This window comes from Phocoena phocoena, chromosome 15 (genome assembly GCF_963924675.1).
Source record: "Phocoena phocoena chromosome 15, mPhoPho1.1, whole genome shotgun sequence".
In the NCBI taxonomy this organism is placed as follows: domain Eukaryota; kingdom Metazoa; phylum Chordata; class Mammalia; order Artiodactyla; family Phocoenidae; genus Phocoena; species Phocoena phocoena.
This window is the reverse complement of record NC_089233.1, coordinates 70,715,609-70,736,580: the sequence shown is the minus strand read 5'-3', so window position 1 is coordinate 70,736,580 and position 20,972 is coordinate 70,715,609. Positions and strand designations below refer to the sequence as shown.

At 45.7% G+C, this 20,972-nt stretch overlaps 1 protein-coding gene across 1 annotated transcript in view; it reads left to right on the top strand.

Annotated features, from left to right (window-relative positions):
- Window positions 1–2,000: 2,000 nt before the first annotated feature.
- The window catches only part of PTPRT (protein tyrosine phosphatase receptor type T), a 765,643-nt gene continuing 746,671 nt past the window's right edge, over window positions 2,001–20,972 (top strand). The window contains exons 1-2 of the mRNA XM_065893296.1: window positions 2,001–2,041; window positions 2,705–2,862. Of these exons, the coding sequence (XP_065749368.1) occupies window positions 2,001–2,041; window positions 2,705–2,862 (199 nt within the window). The remainder of the gene's footprint in view (window positions 2,042–2,704; window positions 2,863–20,972) is intronic.

Here is a 20,972-nt window from a genome sequence, read left to right as displayed (position 1 = left end):
GTTTAGGACGATTTGTCAGTTCTGCCCGTGAACACTTGAGATGCTGCAGGCTCCCCTCGCTTGCCAATTCCAGCACATCGGGATCTGGGTGTTGTCAGTGGCATTGACGTGGTTGGTTTGTCTTCCACAGGCTGGGAGACAGGCTCCAGTGAGGCAGCGGTGGTGTAAGGATGGGAGGGTGGCCCTCTGAGCAATTGGAACTGTGGCTGCTGCTACTATTTTCTAAATTTTAAATGGAGTGTGTTGTGTTTTCGTCTCTGTGGCATTCACTGTGCTGTTCTGATCAGAGAAGGTCTATAGAGGAAGTGATTTGGGGGAGGATATAGTTTGGAATTTTCAGGCAGGCAATATGGGGAAGAAGCTTTCTAGGTATTAGAAGTGATAAGTAAGTATGAGAATGGAAAGAGCAGGTGGAGCTTGGGGACCGCTGTGGGCTCACTGTTACTGGAACGTAGTTTGGTCTCTGTCTGGCATCCCATTCACATTTATGGGTTCATTCAATCAATGGATATTTCTTAAGCCCATCCTCTGTGCCAGTGCCATTCCCAGCCATTCTGAAGCTTACTGTCTAGTGGAAGCTGGTTGATTGCCTCTGTCCTTGCCTTTCAGAGGTCTCCCTTGTCCACTCTATCTGGAATGAAGTCTCCTCTGCTTTCTTCCCCTGACCTTTCCTCTTGTCTCTTGGGACTTCCATCCTTGTCTGTTGACCCTTGTCCATCCACACTGGGCATTGCCCTTCTTCCCTTTGTTTCCCGAAGCACCAGTGATACAGGGCTGTTGTATGTCACCAGCTCTCAGTGTGGAGTTGGATGTAGTGGACGGATCACAGGACAGGGAACTGTCTCCAATTCATGGTCAGAAAGGCTTCCTGGACCACATCAGCCTAGGGGTCCTCTCAGTCACCCCAACCGCATCCTTCGTAGCACCTACAGAAATGCAGAGTTACTTACTAGTTTGCCTGTTTACTGTCTGTCTGCCTCACTCATGCTAGAGATAGCATGCCTCTTTTGTAAACCACTGTGTAGATAGCACCTTGTACTCTTCTGGATCCACCCTAAGAGCTCAATTAAATAATTGTGAATGAAAGAATGAATCAATGAAAGTAAACAGAAATTTTAGTTTCTACCAGTTCATCAGCCATTTCCCATCACAGGAGATTTCTCATCGGCTTTCACCTTCTGTAGGTGTCTGCTTTACAATGTGTTTCTTGGATCTCTCTCTCTCCCTCTCCTTCCCTCTCTCTTTAGGTGTCTATACTGCAAATTCCTGTTGCTTTTTAGTGCAAAGCTATTTAATTCTCTCAACTCAAGCCCCAACCCTTGCACTACCAAAACAGGTCCGGCTCTCCTTTGCCCAGCCCAACTCTTCTGGGTTTCCATACTCTGCAAGAAAGGAAGCGGAGAGAGCTTTGCCATCGTAGGTTTACTTTAGCAGTGTGTATCAGATCTGTCAACAGGCCTTCCACCAGCACTAAGCAGAGGAAATCCCAGGTCTGGGGGTAGAGAAGGGATTTGGTCCTTTGTTGCTAATGGAGACAATGGTGCGATATTACATGAGGCTGCAGACACAGGAAGGGGCTAGCAAGGGATGGTTTCTGTACGTGGAGCAGAACCATGGATGTGGTTTGGATGTGTGATAGTGGAACCAATGGTTGTTTAGGGGAGGGAGATTGTGATGTGATGAGGTCTGAGCAGTAAGGAGACAAAAAAGCGCAGGGCGACTGTGGACCCGAGTGTGAAACTCGGTCCTGGTGCTTTCTCTGTTCCTCTGTGCGTCCTGCCAGCTCGCCCCAGAGTACTCTGCCTCTTGCTCTGTGCTCATGGAGATGCTCCTGAACTTTAAAGCCCTGATTAGTTCTCCTCTTCCTCTTCCCCTTCTCCTTCCAGCATATAGTCACCTCCTGCTTCTCTGGACAGACCAGCATTTCCTAGTTAGAGCCCCAATTCCATACCACACATCTCCCTTAATGTCACCTGGAGGGGACTTAGAGCCCATAGCATATGCCCAGCAAAATCCAACTTACACAACTCATTGCAAAGCGGTGGGTGATGGATGGCTTGGACTTTTAGGGAGAAGCTTTAAATACTGTCAGCCTTGACAGTATTATCTTCCAGGTGCACGATTGTCTAATTCTCTACACATTTGATTTTTACTCCACGAAAACTTCTTTTATAGGGAAGGAGGTGGGTGTTGAGAATTTATTCTGTGCCAGTTTTCGTATGTTTTTCCATTTAATCCTCCTGATATTTCTGTCAAGTGGATCTTTCCCTCCATGTTCCAGGTGAGGAAACTGAGACACAGATGGCGGAGCATCTGGTCCAAGCTGACCCAGCTCTGCAAAGCTGAGATTCGTGTCTAGTTTTTCAAGACTCTGAAAGCTAGTGCTTGCTCTGCTGCCTTGCAGCATCTCTCCATGTTGGAGGAAGCAATTACAGAGGCATGCCCTGGCATTCATTTTTCCTGCTTAGAATGAGACATTGCTGTTTACTTTCTCAGGAAGGAAGATTGAAATCAATGTAACTAGCCTTATTAACTTTTTTAAATAGGGGGCCTGCAGATGCCAATGTCTTTCTTGAGAGCGCCAAAGCAAATATAAAAATCCAATTTGCTTGCCTGAAAAAGAATCTCCTCCAGAGTTTAAAATTCAAAGCTGTAAATGAAGAGCTGATGAGACGGGGGTAACGAACCAAGCCCCAGACACAAGGGTATATTTACTCACGTCTCTTTTGTCTGCAGGTGGCTGTTCCTTTGATGACCACTACAGCAACTGTGGTTACAGCGTGGCCCTGGGGACCAATGGGTTTACCTGGGAGCAGATTAACACGTGGGAGAAACCAATGTTGGACCCAGCAGTGCCTACAGGTACGTGACCAACTGTGTTTGAGGCTCTGTTGGGGGTGGTAGCTTTTATGATGACTCATGGGGAAGAACTTTCTTCTGGATCAAGCTGTTGGGGAGGGCAGTAGATAATTTTGTTGGTAATAAGTTCCCCATCCCCAGAGGTATGCAGACCAAGGCTGGGTGAATTCTTAAGCATATGGGCGAAGTCATATGTCATCTGGATTCAGGAAATTTTAGGATTTCTTTTAGCTTTGAGATTCTAAGCTTTAGCTACCAGTGGGACATCACTGAGTTTTGTCTGGGAGCCTGATAGTCGTGGGATTTGCGGGGAAGAAAGCTTCTCAAGAATTTGAGGTCATTGTTTTCCTTCTGGGCCACACAGACATAGCTTGTATATATGCAGGGGAACCGCTACAGTCCAAATATAGCTCATAAAGTTGTTGTCCCGGCATCCTGAATGCCAAGTTTATCCTTCACCAGTGGGAGTGAAGGCCTAATATACATTCCTGATGAATACCTGCGTGATGTAGGCCTACGAGAGTCATAGCCGATGTATTCTAGGGGAGATACACCTGGAGGAGGTGCCTTTCTGTTCTGTTTGGCCTTTCAGAGGATTGGATGACGCCCACCCACATTGGGGAGTACTGTTTGCTTTATTCAATTCTCCAGTTCAAATGCTAATCAAGTCTGGAAGCACCCTCATAGACACACCCAGAAATAATGCCAGCTGTAAATACCAGCTATTTGGGCATCCCTTAGCCCAGTCAAGTTGGCACACAAAATTAACCATCACACCACGGATGGCCTCAACTCTCCCCATGACTTCAGTTGCCGTCAGACATCTCTTATGAACTCGTGTACACAGCCCACTGCCCAGCTGCCTTGTCCTCCCAGCTGCTCTGAGACACAGCTTTGCCAGGATGTCGTTAAGCCGGAGAGAGATGCTCAGAGATGTCTAGGTGAGGGTGTGGCTTGTGTGACCTTATTGACTCTGAGTTTGACCCCAAGCAGGAGGCTACTGGATGGCTCTATCTAGTTCCTATTAAGGGCATCTGTTGTTTGTGTACGTTTCTCCCAAGTATAGACACAAGCCCCAGGTACGGTAAAGCTGTGACGTGGTACGAAATTGAGCTTTTCGGATCTGGTAGGATCTTGCTTGACGTGGGTGAGCAGAGTCATCAACCGCTACAGGTGCCCATTAGTAAGGTGACCATGGGACAACCTCTATGCCTGTTGTCCCATGGTAGTTTTTTGAAAATGCTGACTTTACTTTCAAAAGCGTCTTGGTTTACGTGATAGAATCACTTTTTCCATTGGAAACCCCAGGCGTGCACTGCACCTCTGCGGAAGGCTACCTACCGCATCTGCTGTTCTCTGTGTGGCCAGCTTTGATGTTGGCCAAATAAATTCAGATCTTATAGTGCCTGTGTGTGCGTGGTGTGTGTGTGTGTGTTGTGTGTGTGTATTTGCACGCACACATAGGCTCTTTCGGCTCATCTTTAGCCCACTGGATGCCCTGTGGGGTCATGCAGACTCTCCAAACTCAACATCTCCCAAACTGAAGTCCTGATTCATCTCCGTCTACTCAAGCTCTAATGCTCCTTGTCTCAAAAGGCCACTTCCTCACTCTGGTGCTGATTCAGAAACCCAGGGGTCACACTTCTCTCTGACCTTTCTCCTCTCCCCTCTCCTCGTCAATCACTCCGTCCTGCCCCTTTTCCTCCTGAGCCCATCACAGGTCTGCTCACGTCTCTCTATCTCTGCCGCCGCTGCCCTGGTGCCATGCACCATCTCCTCTCGCCTGGATCACTGGAAGACTTTCACACAGACTTCTCGGCTTCCTCTTCTGACTTTTACCCACTCTCTGCACAGAAGCCAGAGATTGTTCTAGAACGTAGGCCTGTTCACGTTATCTGTCCCTTTCATTGCCCCCACCCAGCTTCTGCCTAGAATCTTTTGGAGGCTTTCCTCTTGCTCTGAGAGAGGAGAACAATGCCCTCCTGTAGCCGTCGAGGGGTCCAGCCCCCCACATCCCAGTTCCCCCCATGTTCACTTCACACTGGCTCTTCTCAGTTGCCAGAATGCTCCAGACCCTTTCCTGCCTCAGGAACTCACATGAGACTGGCACTCTCGTAGAACTTTCGCCTCCACCCCGTTCTCTCGTACTTCCCCTTCGTATCTCAGCTCTCGCACCTCTTCCTTAGGCCGGTGCTCCCCAGATGCTCCAGTCTGGGTCTGCTCTCTCTGTAAGTGTTCCCCATTGCACCCTGCTCTTTTCCTCAGGAACACGCATCGCTGATGTTACTTGTTCAGTGTACACTGTATCGCCAGATGAGAAGTTCCATGGGAACAAGGACCACGACAGTCTTGTTCCTGGACTATCTTTAGTGCCTCATTCAGTGCGTCACGCACAGTATGTACGAATACCATTTTGTTGGATGGATGCATGGATGAATGGGCAAATAGTCTTTATCAAGTGTTTCTTTAATGAAGAAATGTCTGATAAATGTTATTAAATGCCTTTGGGCCCTTTATTAGAGCACATTTTAAATCTTTGCTACCATCCTTCCATTTTACAGATCAGAAAACCAAGGTTCCCGGCAGCCACGTGACATGGCTACTTTTCCCACCATGCCACTTTCGCTCTTGGAAGGAGCAACCCTTGCTCCTAATCTTAATTTTCTCAGACCCTTATTATGGCACCGTGGCATTTCATAAATATTGGCGTGTACTAATACAGTCTTCTGAGCTTTTCTAAATAGAGGCATTTGACGATGATTACTGAAATTATTGTTGTGATGCACCTGTGGTTTGCAGCAGCTCCATGTGCTTCTTAGGCAGAGAGCCATGAAAGTGAATTTGGATTAGGTGAAATTGTTTGTTCTTCTCATGGGCAAAGGCTGAACTCCTCCTCTTCCTTCTGTAAAGCCAGCAGTTTCCATCCTTTTGGAAATCTAGTGTGGCTCTACGTATTCATGTGTCCCACAACCTTTTACTGAGCCCCTCCCATGTGTCAGGCTCAGTGCTAGGCTCTGGGTCAGTCAGCCTCTGCCCTTTGGGCACTTCCCCTGGTCTAAAGGATGAACCCTAAACTCCTCACCACGGCCTGCAAGGTCCTGCATGATCTGGTGTCTTCTCTGAGCCCCTTTTCTCCTCTCTCAAAATGTTCCAGACACACTGGTCATGTTTCAGTTCCCTGGGCATGTCCGAGTCTTTCCTGGCTCAGGACCTTTGCACGTGCCATACCCTCTCGCTGCAGTCGTTTTCTCTACTCTTCAGTTGCCTGGTTTCGTCAGGTCTCAGCATCACTCCTTCTCAGGGAGATGTGCCTCACTGTTCCGTCTAATGAGAGACTCCCTCGATGTTCTCACTCATGGCGTCCTGTTCTTCGCTTTCAAAGTTCTCATCATCGACTTGTTACAGGCCAGCTTATTCCAATCCTGCACCTAGCTGACTGACCCTGGGCCTTAATCCCTCTGCCTCAGTTTCTTCATCGTTAATGTGGGAACCACTGTGAGAGTTAAATGGGCTGATGCCTGTGTGGGTGTGACGTGTCTGCACATAGTAGGGCTTCATCAGTGCTGGTTGTCTTAAGTTCTTTCCTGGTTCTTACAGTCTCTGGGACTGTAAGTCTAAGTCCACCTTGGAACCTTGCCCCTTTTTCATACCCAGGATACATTGCTACCCTGAGGGAGAACACCTCTTCCATCTTGAGTCTGTTAATTCAGTGCTAGACACAGCCCCTCATCCCACTCTTTTTCCTCATCCCTCTCCATGAGAAAAGCCCTCAGTCTAACATTCCAGGCTTCAGCCCTGGTTTTGCCCCCACCTCATCTTTACTGGGGCTGTTGCAGAGGATGGGGGTTACTGCACCCACAGACGCTCTCCCTAAGCCTCCATCTCGCCCAGGGAACTAACTGGAGCTGCCACTGGTTCTCAGCTCTGCCTTCTCCAACCTTGGCATGAGTGTCCACATGTCCTCCCTGAGGTCCAGCCCAGGGCCCAGCAGGAGGGTCGCTGGGGGTGCTGAGGGGAGACGGAAGTGCTGTCAGTGTCCTTTTAGAGGGATTGAAGCCAGAGGAAGTGGGGCTGGGACGTTTTCTTCTCTTTTTCCTTCTGATGCTTGTAGGACATTAAGTGTCAGACCGAACCTCAAGCTGCAAACCCAGGTGCACAAGAACTGAGGTGTTTACATCAACGCTGAGCCTCCAGGGCGTGAGCCATTACATCGTAGCCTTTATTGGGCCTCCCCTTTCCCTAGGACTTTACCGACATCCTGGGACTTAAGCGGGTCATTGTGGTTTCCTCTGAGAAGCCCGCTGTCACATTCCTTGTGGTCCCTTTGGGGCTAATAATTCTGCTTCTTCTTCCCAAGGCTTGGAGCCCTTCTCGTGAGTTGAGCCAGCCCAGGTGCATCACCCAGCATCCCTTTTGGGGTCTGTTCCCTCCACGAGTACTGTCATCCAGCAGTTTGGGTCAAACAAATCCATTCCTTTCCTCTTCCCAGTGTAGGAACTTCTCCCCTCTCCTTCCTAGCCTTCAAAACCACACCCACGTTAGGCCAGCCCTTCTTGGACTCACAGTATCATCTGTTTAGTAAGTTTAGACCTTAAAAAAAAAAAAAAAAAAAAAGAAAGGAAGAAGGAACCCTTGACTTCAAGCAGCTTCTTCTCTCCATCCTGTACAAATCTCTAGAGCAGAGAAATACAAAGAACCCAGTTAGTCACCTGATTGGAAAGGGCAGGTGTTGGGGAAAATCCAGAGTAAACATATACACGTACAGACGGGAGTATTTCCTCCAATCAGCCTGCCATGGAAGCAGGCACAGATCCAGAACGGTACTGGCTTTTCCTTCATGCCACTGGCCCCTTGGCAGCGTGTTTTTGCTTTGCTCTAACTGCTGATATGTATAGCGAGAAGGTTGGGGTCTGTTATGGGTTGAAATTTGTCCTGCAAAGAGATAAGTGAAGGTCCTGGTCTTGGCACCTGTGAATATGATTGTATTTGGAAATAGGGTCTTTGCTGATATAATCGGGCAAAGATGAGGTCAGGCTGGTTATCTTGAGCCCTCATAGGGTGTTACTGGTGGCGGAGAAGCGACACACAGACACACAGGGGAAAAGAACCATGTGAAGCCAGAGGCAGAGGTTGGAGCGATGCATTTACATGCCAAGAAAAACCAAGGATTGCCAGCAGACACCAGAAACCAGAAGAAGCAAGGAAGGATCCTTCCTAGAGCCTTTGCGGGGGGGGGTGTAATTCCCTGCCAACACTTTGGTTTCAGACTCCTGGACTCCAGAACTGTGAAAGAACAAGTTTCTGTCGTCTTAAGCCACCCAGTTTGTGGTAATTTGTTACGGCAGCCCTGGGAAACGATTCCTGGGTCAATTACACATCAGTACCCTGATCCCGTCACCTTTTCTACATTAGAACTCACACCAGTGTGCTGTCAGTATTGGAGCTTTTGCTTTCTTTTAAGAGAACTGGCATTTACTGTGTGATCACTCTAACCAAGAATGGGGTTAGGCATTTTCCTACACATTTGATCTAATGTGCCACCATCCCGTAAGTTCAGAGATATTGTCTCCTCTTTATTTTTGAGGAAACCAAGCCCCAGAGAGAGAGAAATTACATATAAAAGGAGCCAGGCTTCAACCCCCAGGATAGAGAAATATATATTGTATACGTGGTGCTGCTGTCAACTAAACATCTTTTAAAGTTATTTCTTACAGTCATGATTTACGATGGCAAAAATAATGCATATTCATTGTAGAGAATATGCACGTAGGGATTGCTATAAAGAACAAAAGTCATATGTGCACACGAACTTACATAAATATCTATTTTTCTATTTAGTGCTATTTTTAAGAATTTTCCCATGGCATTATGTATTCCTCAAAAGCATGCTTTGTAAAGGCTTCATAGTTTTCCATTCCAGTGACTGTTCTATGGTTTGTTTAACCACCACGTTGTTGCATGTTTAAGTTCCTTCCACTGAGTCCTCGGTCACATTGCAGTGACTGTTCTTTTACATAGATCTCTGTGCTCCTCTCCAACAGAAGTTACCAAATTTGCTTTACATATTTTTCTGTAGTTCTGTACTCCCTTGTGTACCGAACACAGAGTGGTTATGTTTATTTTTGAGATCTGGAAGAAGAATATCATTCACATGTCAAACATGGAATCCTGGAAATTTGCCCGTGAGTCAGTATTGGGAAAACGCTTTGTGAATTCTGAAGCCCTAAACACAAGTCAGGAACTGGTGATGGTCCCCTGAGTGCACTGCGTTATGGCTCTTAGCACAGTGGACGGAGACCTTCTGGGGATGAGCAGGAGTTATGTTCTAAATAGTAATCAATCAGAGCAGTCCAAGCACTGACCAGGCAAGGTGGACGTCAGCTGTACAAAGCAGGATGGGCTCTCCAGTGCCAACTAGAAGAGAAGCCAGCCTCTTCATAGTCTGTGTGCTGAGCTACTTCAGTTCTTATAGGCTGGGGCCCCATCTTACCTGCACATAACTCCAGTGCCTGGGATGTAAGAGGTAGCGGTGAATGCTTGTTAAATGACCTGCTCTTATTAATAATTGAACATTCTCCTGATACGACGCCAGCATCTATCTCCAGCCTCAGCCCCCTCTCCTGCCCTCTCCTCTTACCTTTCCCCTTCTATATAATCACAGGAGAGAAGCCTTCATGCTTTTGTTTTGGGAGTCCTGCCTCCAACCCTGCTTCTTGATTTGGGGACTCTCTCATTGTGTGGGATCTTGGTGGAGTGTGGAGCTTGCCACCATGTGAAATTGCCGGATACTTACCACCCCCAGCAGCCTGGGCGTGGCTGGACATGTGGCCTGGACTCAGCCAGTTAGACCCTCCTGCCCAGGACTTATCATCTGGGGGTGGGGGGTGAGTCAGCAGCCAGAGGCTTGTGTAGCAGGTGTGTCCAGTGGAGGGGTGGCATCTGTACCACAAGAGGTTGTCCTAAAAGAGGTCACTCAACTGCCTGTTTCTTGGTCCCCCAGAACTGCCTTAGTTTCTGTTCTTTTTCAAGCTGTCCTCCAGCTCTCTCTTCATGATGAGTTTCCCAATATTCTTCCAGAACATTCCTATCTTTGAGACAGATCATCATAGTTTTTTCTTGTTTTCAACCACAAACCCCGAAGGCCACCCCATCATGCCTCTGGCTCGAGGGTACCTCCTGTTCCCCTTCTTTTTATTGATAGAGGATGTCACCTCCTCCAGGGGGCTTTCCCTGACTGCTCTGTGCTTCTGTGGCTGAGTTTATGACACGTTTTCTCTGATTCATCACTGAGGCTGTGAGCCACTTGAGGACATGGGCCGCCTCTCATTGCTGAATTCCTTGGGCCCTGCATGGGGCTTAGAACAGGGCAGTTGGTCCGTATATGAACTAAATTGCCATTAGGATTATTAATATTAGGAAAGTCAAGAGAGAAATGATGTCTGCAAACGGGGGAGAACCCGGAGAGGCGGCTTCTTTCTTTGGCATTTTCACGGGACACGGGGCATCTGTGGCTTTCACATCCTGAGTGCCTCCCTTCAGCTTGATGAGGCTGGGGACTGGCTGGTCAGGGCTTTTCTGATCTAGAGTTGATTCTTGGCGAAAATAAAGGGACCCTAGGGATTACCTCTTCTTCACGCTGGGGCCTGATCTACTCTCACAGATGTGTAGATTGACTTGTAACCCATGTAAGAGGCTCTCCAGTGGAAAAATGTGACTCGTCCAAAATCTGACCTACTGTTTCTTTAATGTTGTGCTTACATTGAAATGATCTGGAAGCATAGGCCCCAAAGTGTCCTTAATCACTCCTGATGGTATTGATTGGCTTAAAGCTATAAGCTCTTATGTTCCCATTTAGTCACTGTGGGGTCAATACATTTTTTTCCCCCTTTAGTGATAAAATATTATATATTCATTCTTAAAGAGATGCTGAGTTTGCACATATAAATTCTCTCCACCCCCATCTTTTTTTTTTTTTTTTTTTGCGGTACGCGGGCCTCTCACTGTTGTGGCCTCTCCCGTTGCGGAGTACAGGCTCCGGACGTGCAGGCTCAGAGGCCATGGCTCACGGGCCCAGCCGCTCCGCGGTATGTGGGATCTTCCCAGACCGGCGCATGAACCCATGTCGCCTGCATCGGCAGGCGGACTCTCAACCACTGCGCCATCAGGGAAGCCCTCCACCCCCATCTTTGTTCTCTCAGAATATCACTCTGGACAAATTGATGTATATTGGGGTGGGGGAGGGAGAGAGAGAGAGAAAGGGAGAGGGAGCCAGGGAGAGGGAGGGGAAGGAGAAAAGAAAGGAGGGAGGGAGGGAGTCAGAGAGCATATATGTATGCGGTAATAGTAACAATAATGGTAGGAAAGAGATATTTATATAGTACTTACTGTGTGGCAGGCACTCTCCTAAACACTTTATACAAACTAGGGAACTGGAGGCACACAAAGCTTGAAGGACTTGCCCAATTCATAGTTAGCTTGTGATGGAGCCGGGGTTTGCCTGTAGGCAGCGTGGCTTCCAGCTCTGTGGCTCCTGCAGTCACCTTACTCTGGTGCCTCCTTAGGATGCAGGTCACGCGGAGGATCGTGGTTCCCGGACAGCTGGGTCATCGGTCACTTTTCAGACCACTGTGTTCAGATCTAGCTTTCACCTTCCAGGGCTGCATGGTATCCCATTGGATGGATGCACCATGGTTTATGGAACTGACACCCAAGAAATGGCAATGGGAGAACAAAACATAAAAGCCAAAGTATACCCCAGATGCTCAAGTGAAAGGAAAGATCTCTGCCTCCAAACGGTTCTCAGTAAAGTTCTTCTAGAGCATCTCAACATCAGCCCGCAGTGACCCCAGTCAGTGCTAGTTTGGGATGCTTACAGGGATGAGCAGAATTGGTAGGAAAAAAAGGCAAGAGAATTGAAGACAAGTGTAGTGTTATTCTTGAGGAGATGGCCAGATTATGATGGGTGCTAAGGATGGCTTGGAGAAGCCACAAGGGGTCTTTGCAGTGATCAGATAAATGGGAAAACACATCTGTTCTATACCCACATAGATGCTTGCCTTGACATTCAGTTTTCTGTGACATCACCCCTGGATTCAAAAAGTATTGAATCCAAATGGTGTAAATGAATTAACGTGATAGAGACCCACGCCATTCAACTTAATATGTGCTTTCTCCCATCCAAGTACTAACCAGGCCTGACCCTGCTTAGCTTCCAAGATCAGATGAGATTGGGCGTGTTCAGGGTGTGAGGTGGGTGGACCTAGAGACTGTCATACAGAGTGAAGTAAGTCAGAAAGAGAAAAACAGATACAGTATGCTAACACGCATATATGGAATCTAAAAAAAAAAAAAAAAGGTTCTCATGAACCTAGGGGCAGGACAGGAATAAAGACACAGATGGGGAGGGGCAAGGGAAGCTGGGACAAAGTGAGAGAGTGGCACTGACATATATACACTACCAAATGTAAAATAGATAGCTAGTGGGAAGCAGCCTCATAGCACAGGGAGATCAGCTTGGTGCTTTGTGGCCACCTAGAGGGGTGGGATAGGGAGGGTGGGAGGGAGATGCAAGAGGAAGGGGATATGGGGATATATATATACACATATAGCTGATTCACTTTGTTATACAGCGGAAATGAACACACCATTGTAAAGCAATTATACTCCAATAAAGATGTTTAAAAAAAAGTGCTTCCCCTGATGACAAACCCAGATGTCAATGGCACATGTGACGAGTTTGAATAGAAGTTTCTATAATATATGGGAATGGATAAGAAACCACTACTTTTTGGAGGAAAGTTTTGTGTTGTTTCGGTTCTTTTAGTTTACCAGGTACAGAGGAACACGTACTTTTTAAAAAATTGAAGTATAGTTGATTTACAATATTGTGTCAGTTTCTGGCGTAGAGCAAAGTGATTCAGTTATACACGTATATTATTTCAGATTCTGTTGCATTATAGGTGATTACAAGATATTGAACATAGTTCCCGGTGCTATACATTAACTCGTTGTTTATGAAACACACGTACTTTTAGATAACAGGTGTCAAATTAACAAATGTCTCCAGGCTTATGTAAGGAGAAACTTTATTTGAAAGGATTATCGCAAGAGTTGGGGGGGCGGGGGGGTGGAGAGTCTGAGGCAGTAGGGGGAGGCCACTGTGGCAATGTGGAGGATACCCCCCCAACCATGAGATCTGCAGGGGTCTCGGAGGTCAGGCAGAAAAGGGCGTTTTGTAATGGAGAAGGGAATGAGGCTAGCAAGAACCATGTGTGGAGAAGTGGGATGAGCTGGTGACAAACCGCTGTTTTTTAACGAACCCATGTATTCCACTAAGTGGATGATGTTCTAAGGGCTTTACGTGTTTTTAACTCATTTCATACTTCAGCGGCACTGCGAGCTGGGTACTGTACTTACCCATGTTTTACACATGAAGAAACTGAGGCCCACAATGTTGAGGAAATACCCAAAACCTAGTAGTAAAAAGTGGAGCTGAGATTTCCCCCCTCTTTTTTTTGCGGTACGTGGGCCTCTCACTGTCGTGGCCTCTCCCGTTGCGGAGCACAGCCTCCAGACGCGCAGGCTCAGCGGCCATGGCTCACAGGCCCAGCTGCTCCGTGGCACGTGGGATCTTCTCGGACCGGAGCACGAACCCGTGTCCCCTACATCGGCAGGCGGACTCTCAACCACCACGCCACCAGGGAAGCCCAGGAGCTGAGATTTGAATCCAGGCAGTTGGTTTGAGTCTGGGCTCTGAACCACGACCTATTTGTAAGGTAATATGTTATCTTATGAAACGTGATTTTAAATACGGAGGTGTAATGAAATCATGTCTTAGATCTCATAGTACTAATTTAGATACCATTTGACTAATTCATTTACATGTGGGAAATTGTGTATATGGAAGTTGCCTGAAAACTTTTTTGTGGGGTCTTCTCGCTGGGAGAGTGAGGGGGTGCCCTATGTCTAGTCACTGAGGGTTGACTGTCCTACTGGCTGGTTGAGTCGACTGAACCCATCAGGGTCCACCTAAACGCAGACACGACAAGCCTGCGTGTGGTTCTGCGTGGTTTGTCACAAGGGAACATCACGGATGCCTCGGGCATCAGAGACATCTCACTGGACCACAAAGCTGACTCCCCTGGTGCATCCTCAGTCTCCTGTTGCTTCTACCTCAGCCACTCCTGGGCCAGCCTGAGAGGAAGGTCATGGTGATGCCAGCCTGGAGCAGTGCCTGATGTTTTCTTGGTTTGTTTATGTGATTTGCGCAGCTGCTCCAGGGGCTGGGGCTCCTTTAAGTGAACACCTTGTTTTGGAATATATGGATTGCCTTGTCTTTAATGAGGAAACAGGCTTTCTTTTTGCTTGGAATATGATAGTATATAATTTGAATTGTAGTTATATATTATGAGAGATTTGATAAGAAGAGGAAATTATAGCTTAATAGAAACACAGTGGTTTTGGGGGGTAATTTGGTGAAATAAGATGGCTGTGTGACTCCGTGAAATAAGGTCCAATAATCTGGAAAACCCAATAATACATCAGAGTCCTATTTGGGAGTGTCCTAGACCTGCAGTGTCCAGTACAGCAGCCACCAGCCACACGTGGCTGTTGAGCACTTGAAAGGAGCACTTGGTCCTTTATGTGTCAAATACACACCATATTTTGAAAGCTTAGTATGGGGCTTCCCTGGTGGCGCAGTGGTTGCGAGTCCACCTGCCGACGCAGGGGACATGGGTTTGTGCCCCGGTCCAGGAAGATCCCACATGCGGCGGAGCGGCTGGGCCCGTGAGCCATGGCCGCTGAGCCTGCGCATCCGGAGCCTGTGCTCTGCAACGGGAGAGGCCACAGCAGTGAGAGGCCCGCGTGCCGCAAAAAAAACAAAACAAAAAAACTTAGTATGAAAAAAAATTTTAAATCTCAATTATAATTTTTATATTGACTGCATGTTGAAACGGTATATTTTAGATATGCTGGGTTAGATAAAATAAATTATTAAAATTAATTTAATCCATTTCCTTTTTTAACGTGGCTACTCAAAAGTTTAAAATTACATACGTGGTTCACATTGTATTTCTGTTGTCCAGTGCTGCCCTAGATTATCAGGTTTTTATTGGGCCTACTGTACTCCACAGGGATGTCTCCTTTGATAATAATAACAGCTAGCATTTATCAAGCACTTATTACGTGCTTGATAAAGCACATAATAAACGTGCATTTATCGTCTTTTAAATGTCTTTTAAACGTCTTTTAAACGTGCATTTATCGTCTTTTAAACGTCTTTTAAACGTCTTTTCTCCATCATCGTTTATGTCAACCCTATGTAGTATAGCTACAGTTTTTGTTTTGCTTTTATTTGACTTTATTTTTCTAAAAATTTTTAAATTAAAAAAATTTTTTTTGGAGTAGAGTTGATTTACAATGTTGTGTTAGTTTCAGGTGTACAGCAAAGTGAATCAGTTATACATATTCATATGTCCACTCTTTTTTTTTTTTAAGACTCTTTTCCCATACAGGCCACTACAGAGTATTGAGTGAAGCTCCCTGTGCTATACAGTAGGCTCTTGTTAGTTATCTATTCTATATATAGTAGTGTGTATATGTCAGTCCCAATCTCCCAATTTATTCCTCCCCCCCATCCCCTGGTAACCATAAGTTTGTATTCTACATCCGTGACTCTACTTCTGTTTTGTAAGTAAGTTCATATGTACTCTTTTTTTTTTTAGATTCCACATATAAGTGGTATCATATGATATTTGTCTTTCTGTGTCTGACTTACTTCATTCAGTATGACAGTCTCTAGCTCCATCCATGTTGCTGCAAATGGTATTATTTTGTTCCTTTACGGCTGAGTAATATTCCATTGTATATGTGTACCACATCTTTTTTTTAAAACATCTTTATTGGAGTATAATTGCTTTACAATGGTGTGTTAGTTTCTGCTTTATAACCAAGTGAATCAGTTATACATATACATGTATCCCCATATCCCCTCCCTCTTGCGTATACCTCCCACCCTCCCTATCCACCCTCCCTATCCTACCCCTCTAGGTGGTCACAAAGCACCAAGCTGATCTCCCTGTGCTATGCGGCTGCTTCCCATTAGCTATCTATTTTACATTTGGTAGTATATATAACTCCATGCCACTCTCTCACTTCGTCCCAGTTTACCCTTCCCCCTCCCCGTGTCCTCAAATCCATTCTCTACGTCTGCGTCTTTATTCCTGTCTTGCCCCTAGGTTCCTCAGAACCATTTTTATTTTTATTTTTTTAGATTCCATATATATGTGTTAGCATATGGTTGTTTTTCTCTTTCTGATTTACTTCACTCTGTGTGATAGACTCTAGGTCCATCCACCTCACTACAAATAAATCATTTTGTTTCTTTTTATGGCTGAGTAATATTCCATTGTATATATGTACCACATCTTCTTTATCCATTCCTCTGTTGATAGACATTTAGGTTGCTTCCATGTCCTGGCTATTGTAAATAGAGCTGCAATGAACATCTTGGTACATGACTCTTTTTGAATTATGGTTTTCTCAGGGTATATGCCCAGGAGTGGGATTGCTGGGTCATATGGTAGTTCTATTTTTAGTTTTTTAAGGAAGCTCTTTACTGTTCTCCATAGTGGCTGTATCAGTTTACATTCCCACCAACAGTGTAGGAGGGTTCCCTTTTCTCCACATCCTCTCCAGCATTTACTGTTTGTAGATTTTCTGATCATGCCTATTCTAACTGGTGTGAGGTGATACCTCATTGTAGTTTTGATTTGCATTTCTCTAATAATTAGTGATGTCGAGCGTCTTTTCATGTGCTTCTTAGCCATCTGTATGTCTTCTTTGGAGAAATGTGTATTAAGATCTTCTACCCGTTTTTGGGTTGGGTTATTTGTTTCTTTTTAACATTGAGCTGCATGAGCTATTTGTTTATTTCGGAGATTAATCCCTTGTCGGTTGCTCTGTTTGCAAATACATCCTCCCATTCTGAGGGTTGTCTTTTTGTTTTCTGTATGGTTTCCTTTGCTGTGCAAAAGCTTTTAAGTTTAATTAGATCCCATTTGTTTATTTTTGCTTTTATTTTCATTACTCTAGAACTTAGATCAAAAAAGATCTTGCTGTGATTTATGTCAAAGAGTGTTTTGCATATGTTTTCCTCTAGGAGTTTTATAGTGTCCGGCCTTACATTTAGGTCTTTAATCCATTTTGAGTTTATCTTTGTGTATGGTAGGTACAGTTTTGTTTCATATTTTGTAGATGGGGAAACCGAGAGATGAAGTAACTTGACCTTAGTCACAGAGGTAGTAAATGACAGAGAGGGAATTGAACAGAGCAGCTCACTGGTGGCTCACACTGATGTCTCCCAGACTGGCCACCTTTTGTCAAACTGACATGGGACTTTTGTCCCTGCCTTGCTGTGCTGACTTGACCCTCTGAACCTCGGTTTCCTGACTGAGGGGTAGGCTGGAGCGTCCCTCAGGCCCCTGTGGTGCTGTTCTCCCTTTGTTTTCTTTGCATTTCCCTACCAGGAAATGGTGGGGCTGGGAATAGGCCTTTTGGTTAGCCTGGCCCTCTGTGCATGGGGAGGGGGGTGTCTCTGAGCCCCTGTTCCAGGTCTGCACTAACCTGAGACTTTGAGGAGGCCAGTGTCTTTGTGCCCCCTGCATCCTTTTCTGTGACATAGGTCTAAAAGTAAGGAATCCTGAGTTTTGGTTCTAGCTTTACCATTAACATGCTCTGTGACCTCAGGCTAAACACTATCCCTTCCTGGACCTTATTTACCTTATCTCTAAAATGAGGAGTGATTTCCCCTGACTCTAGCATTCTTTGATTTGTAATTTACGACTTAAGAAGAAAAGGAGACATTTTTTAAATGTGGGAATTAAGTGATGCATTTACAAAACAGAACATCTGTGAAAAATCCTGTGGTCCTCGCCCCCCCCCCCCCAACCCAACCCCACCCCCAGTCTGCCTATCTGTCAGTCATGGAAGCTGCTTCTGATTCCTGGACAGGGAATTTGTCTTCATGAGTGTGTGGAGATGGGGCTCAGGAAGATGAATCTCCCAGATGACCTGACGGTGCTTTGTTCTCAGACAGCCCCACGGAGCCGTAGTGATTGACTCCATGCCCCCTTAATATCATGGGTACATCTTCAGATTTAATTTTCCTACAGTTGCTGATTAGTGAGACATTGGTCATTGACAGAAATTTCCCTTTTTTTTTCCTAAAAAAGACCTCCTATTCCTCCCACACTCCCTTCTTAATCCATCTAGTCTTCCCCTTGCTCTGTGCTGTCACATTGCACTTCAGCTTTGGAAAGCAACAGTTATTCCAACAAAGTGTTTTTAAAACCTTCCTCGAACTTTCCAATTCTTTTAAAATTGCTTTCTTACCTAAGTGTTCATCATTAAGAAACTCAAGTTGCACTTTCTCAGAATTTAGATCATTACTTGTTATCAGTAAAGCAACTTGTAAAAGTTAACAGACAAGCCAAAGTATCCTATGTCCTTTGTTAAGACTCTTGAGAGTTTCCAAGGTTAAAACAGATTTATAGGTGGAAAGAGGCTTCTAAACTATAGCTGCTAAAACATACAAGCATGGTGAGTCTATTAGTTGGGGTTTAAGTGGGAAAACAGAAACCACCATAGGTATTTCAATCAGGAAGGTGTTTAATATTGGGTATTATAAGACCTCCAGATAGTCTCATAAAACCTTGGGAAACCCTCACATATATGGTCAAATGATCTTCAACAAGAAGGTGCCAAGGCCACACAATTGAGAAAGGACAGTATTGTCAACAGATTGTGCTGGGAAAACTAGATATCGGCATGCCAGAGAATGAAGTCGGTCTCTTATCTTATACCATACCATACTCAAAAATTAACTTGAAGTGGATTAAATACCTAAATGTAAGACTGAAACAATGAAACTCCTAGAAGAAAACATAAGAGGAAAGCTTCATAACATTGGGCTTGGCAATGAGTTTTGGATATAACACCGAAAGCAGAGATAACAAAAGGAAAAATAGACAAACGGGACTACATCAAACTTAAAAACATCTGTAAATCAAAGGAAACAGGCAGCAGAGTGAAAAGATGACCTATGGATGGGAGAAGATATTTACAAATCTTATGTGTATTGAAAGGCTAATATCCAGAATAGATGCAGAACTCTTACAACCCAACAGTAAAAAAGAAACACAAATAACGATTGAAAAATGGGCAAAGGGCTTGAATAGACACTTCTGCAAAGAAGGTATAGATGGCCGACAGACTTATGAAAAGATGTCCAGCATCACTAATCATTAGAGAAATGCCAATGAAAACCACAATGAGATATCACCTCACATGCATTATTAGGATGGCCAAATTAGTAATAAGATTGACAATTATATTGAAAAAAACAAAAAATAACAAGTGTTGGTGAGGATTTGGAGAAATTAGAACCCTTGTGCACTGTGAATAGGACAGTATGAAGTTTCCATTAAAAATTCAAAATATATTACTACATGATTCTGCAATCCCGCCTCTGAGTATATATCCAAAAGAACAGAAAGCAGGATCTTGCTTTGGTGTTTGCACATTTATGCGCCCTGCAGCATTATTCCTAGTAGCCAAGAAGTGGAAGCAACTCAGATGTCCATCACCGGATGAATGGATAAGGAAAACATCCTCTCTACATACAGGGGAATACTATTCAGCCTTAAAAGAAGAAGGAAATCTTGCTACATGCTACAACATAGGTGAACCTTGAGGACATTCTCCTAAGTGAACTAAGCCAGGGAAGGGGAAGTGGGGAGTTTTGTTCCATGGGTACAGAGTTTCAGGCTTGCCAGATGAAAAAGTTCTGGAGGTCTGTTGTACCACGATGTGAATGTAGTTAACGTTCCTGAACTGTACACTTAAAAATGATTAAGAAGCTGAAATTGAAATGTTTTTACCACAATTAACAGGAAGATGTAGTTTCTAGGCTTCCAGCCCCAGTGATGCATGAACGTGTTACTGACCCTTTTGAGTTGGGCCCCAACAAGGGTCCTTCTCCCTGGTGTCATTGGAGCCAGTAGAACGAGACTGAGTTCATTCGGAAGCAGGGGAAAGTTTTTTTCTTTGATCAAAGAACGGAGAAGTGTTGAACTCATGCTCTAGGGCACATGTTCTCCCCAGAAGGCCAGTGGTGGCGCTGCTTTATAGGGTTCTTATCAGTGGGGACGGCGTGGAGTTCTAGAGGCTCAGGTGCAGCTGTGCTGGTCATGGCTTGAGATCCGGCTGCAGCTCACGGCATGCCGCTGCCATCTTGAATTGAGGTGCCGTGTGCGGCATCTCTGCACACGGCCCACTGCCGCCATCTTGAACTGAAGTGTCGTGCACGGCGCTTCTGCACGCAGGCCGCCGTCACCCTCTTGAACTGCAGTGGTGTGCGTGCGCAGTGCTTCTGCACGCACCGCCCACCGAGGTGGTGTTCTGGGTGCAGCCTTTTCGCCGTGGGGACTCTTGTCTGAAGTGCCTGGTGCGAGGCCTCTGCAGGCACCCGCCTGTGCGCAAGTGAAACTAGACTGAGCGCAAAGGAAAAGAAACCGAAAAAGGTTAGACTTTATTTTATTACCCAGATTCTATTTTTAGTTCCGGGGAATTGCTAATGGGCTTTGCTGGTGACAGAAGAGCTTAGAAGGGTGGGAATGATGCAAAACACCAAGACACAGTTTCCAGTACAGTAAGTCCTAAGTGAGGAAGGACCTTTGCGCTCTTTTTACGTGGAGGAGGTGAATGGAACGTAAACTTAGAAATCAGGCTGACCCGAGTTGGAGTGCCAATTCCACCAGTGACCAGCAGTCTGATCAGGGGCTGGCTTGGTAACGTCTGGACTGGGGTTAGGATTCCCTAGGGCTGAGAGGACTGGAAGGAAGACTGCAGACTGTCTCAGGCTTGGGGCCCCAGGGCTGCCCCTTCTTTCCAGGTGCTATGGTTTCCCTTCGTGCAGCCTCCAGCTTTACCTGCTTTATTCTTCTGTCCTTTGCATCATTCCCATATTCTTTCCTTTGCCTGGGGCACCACCCAGGTCTCAGAATTCTCTTTGCACCTCCAGAAGCGGCCCCAGGCAATGCACCAGAGAGCTT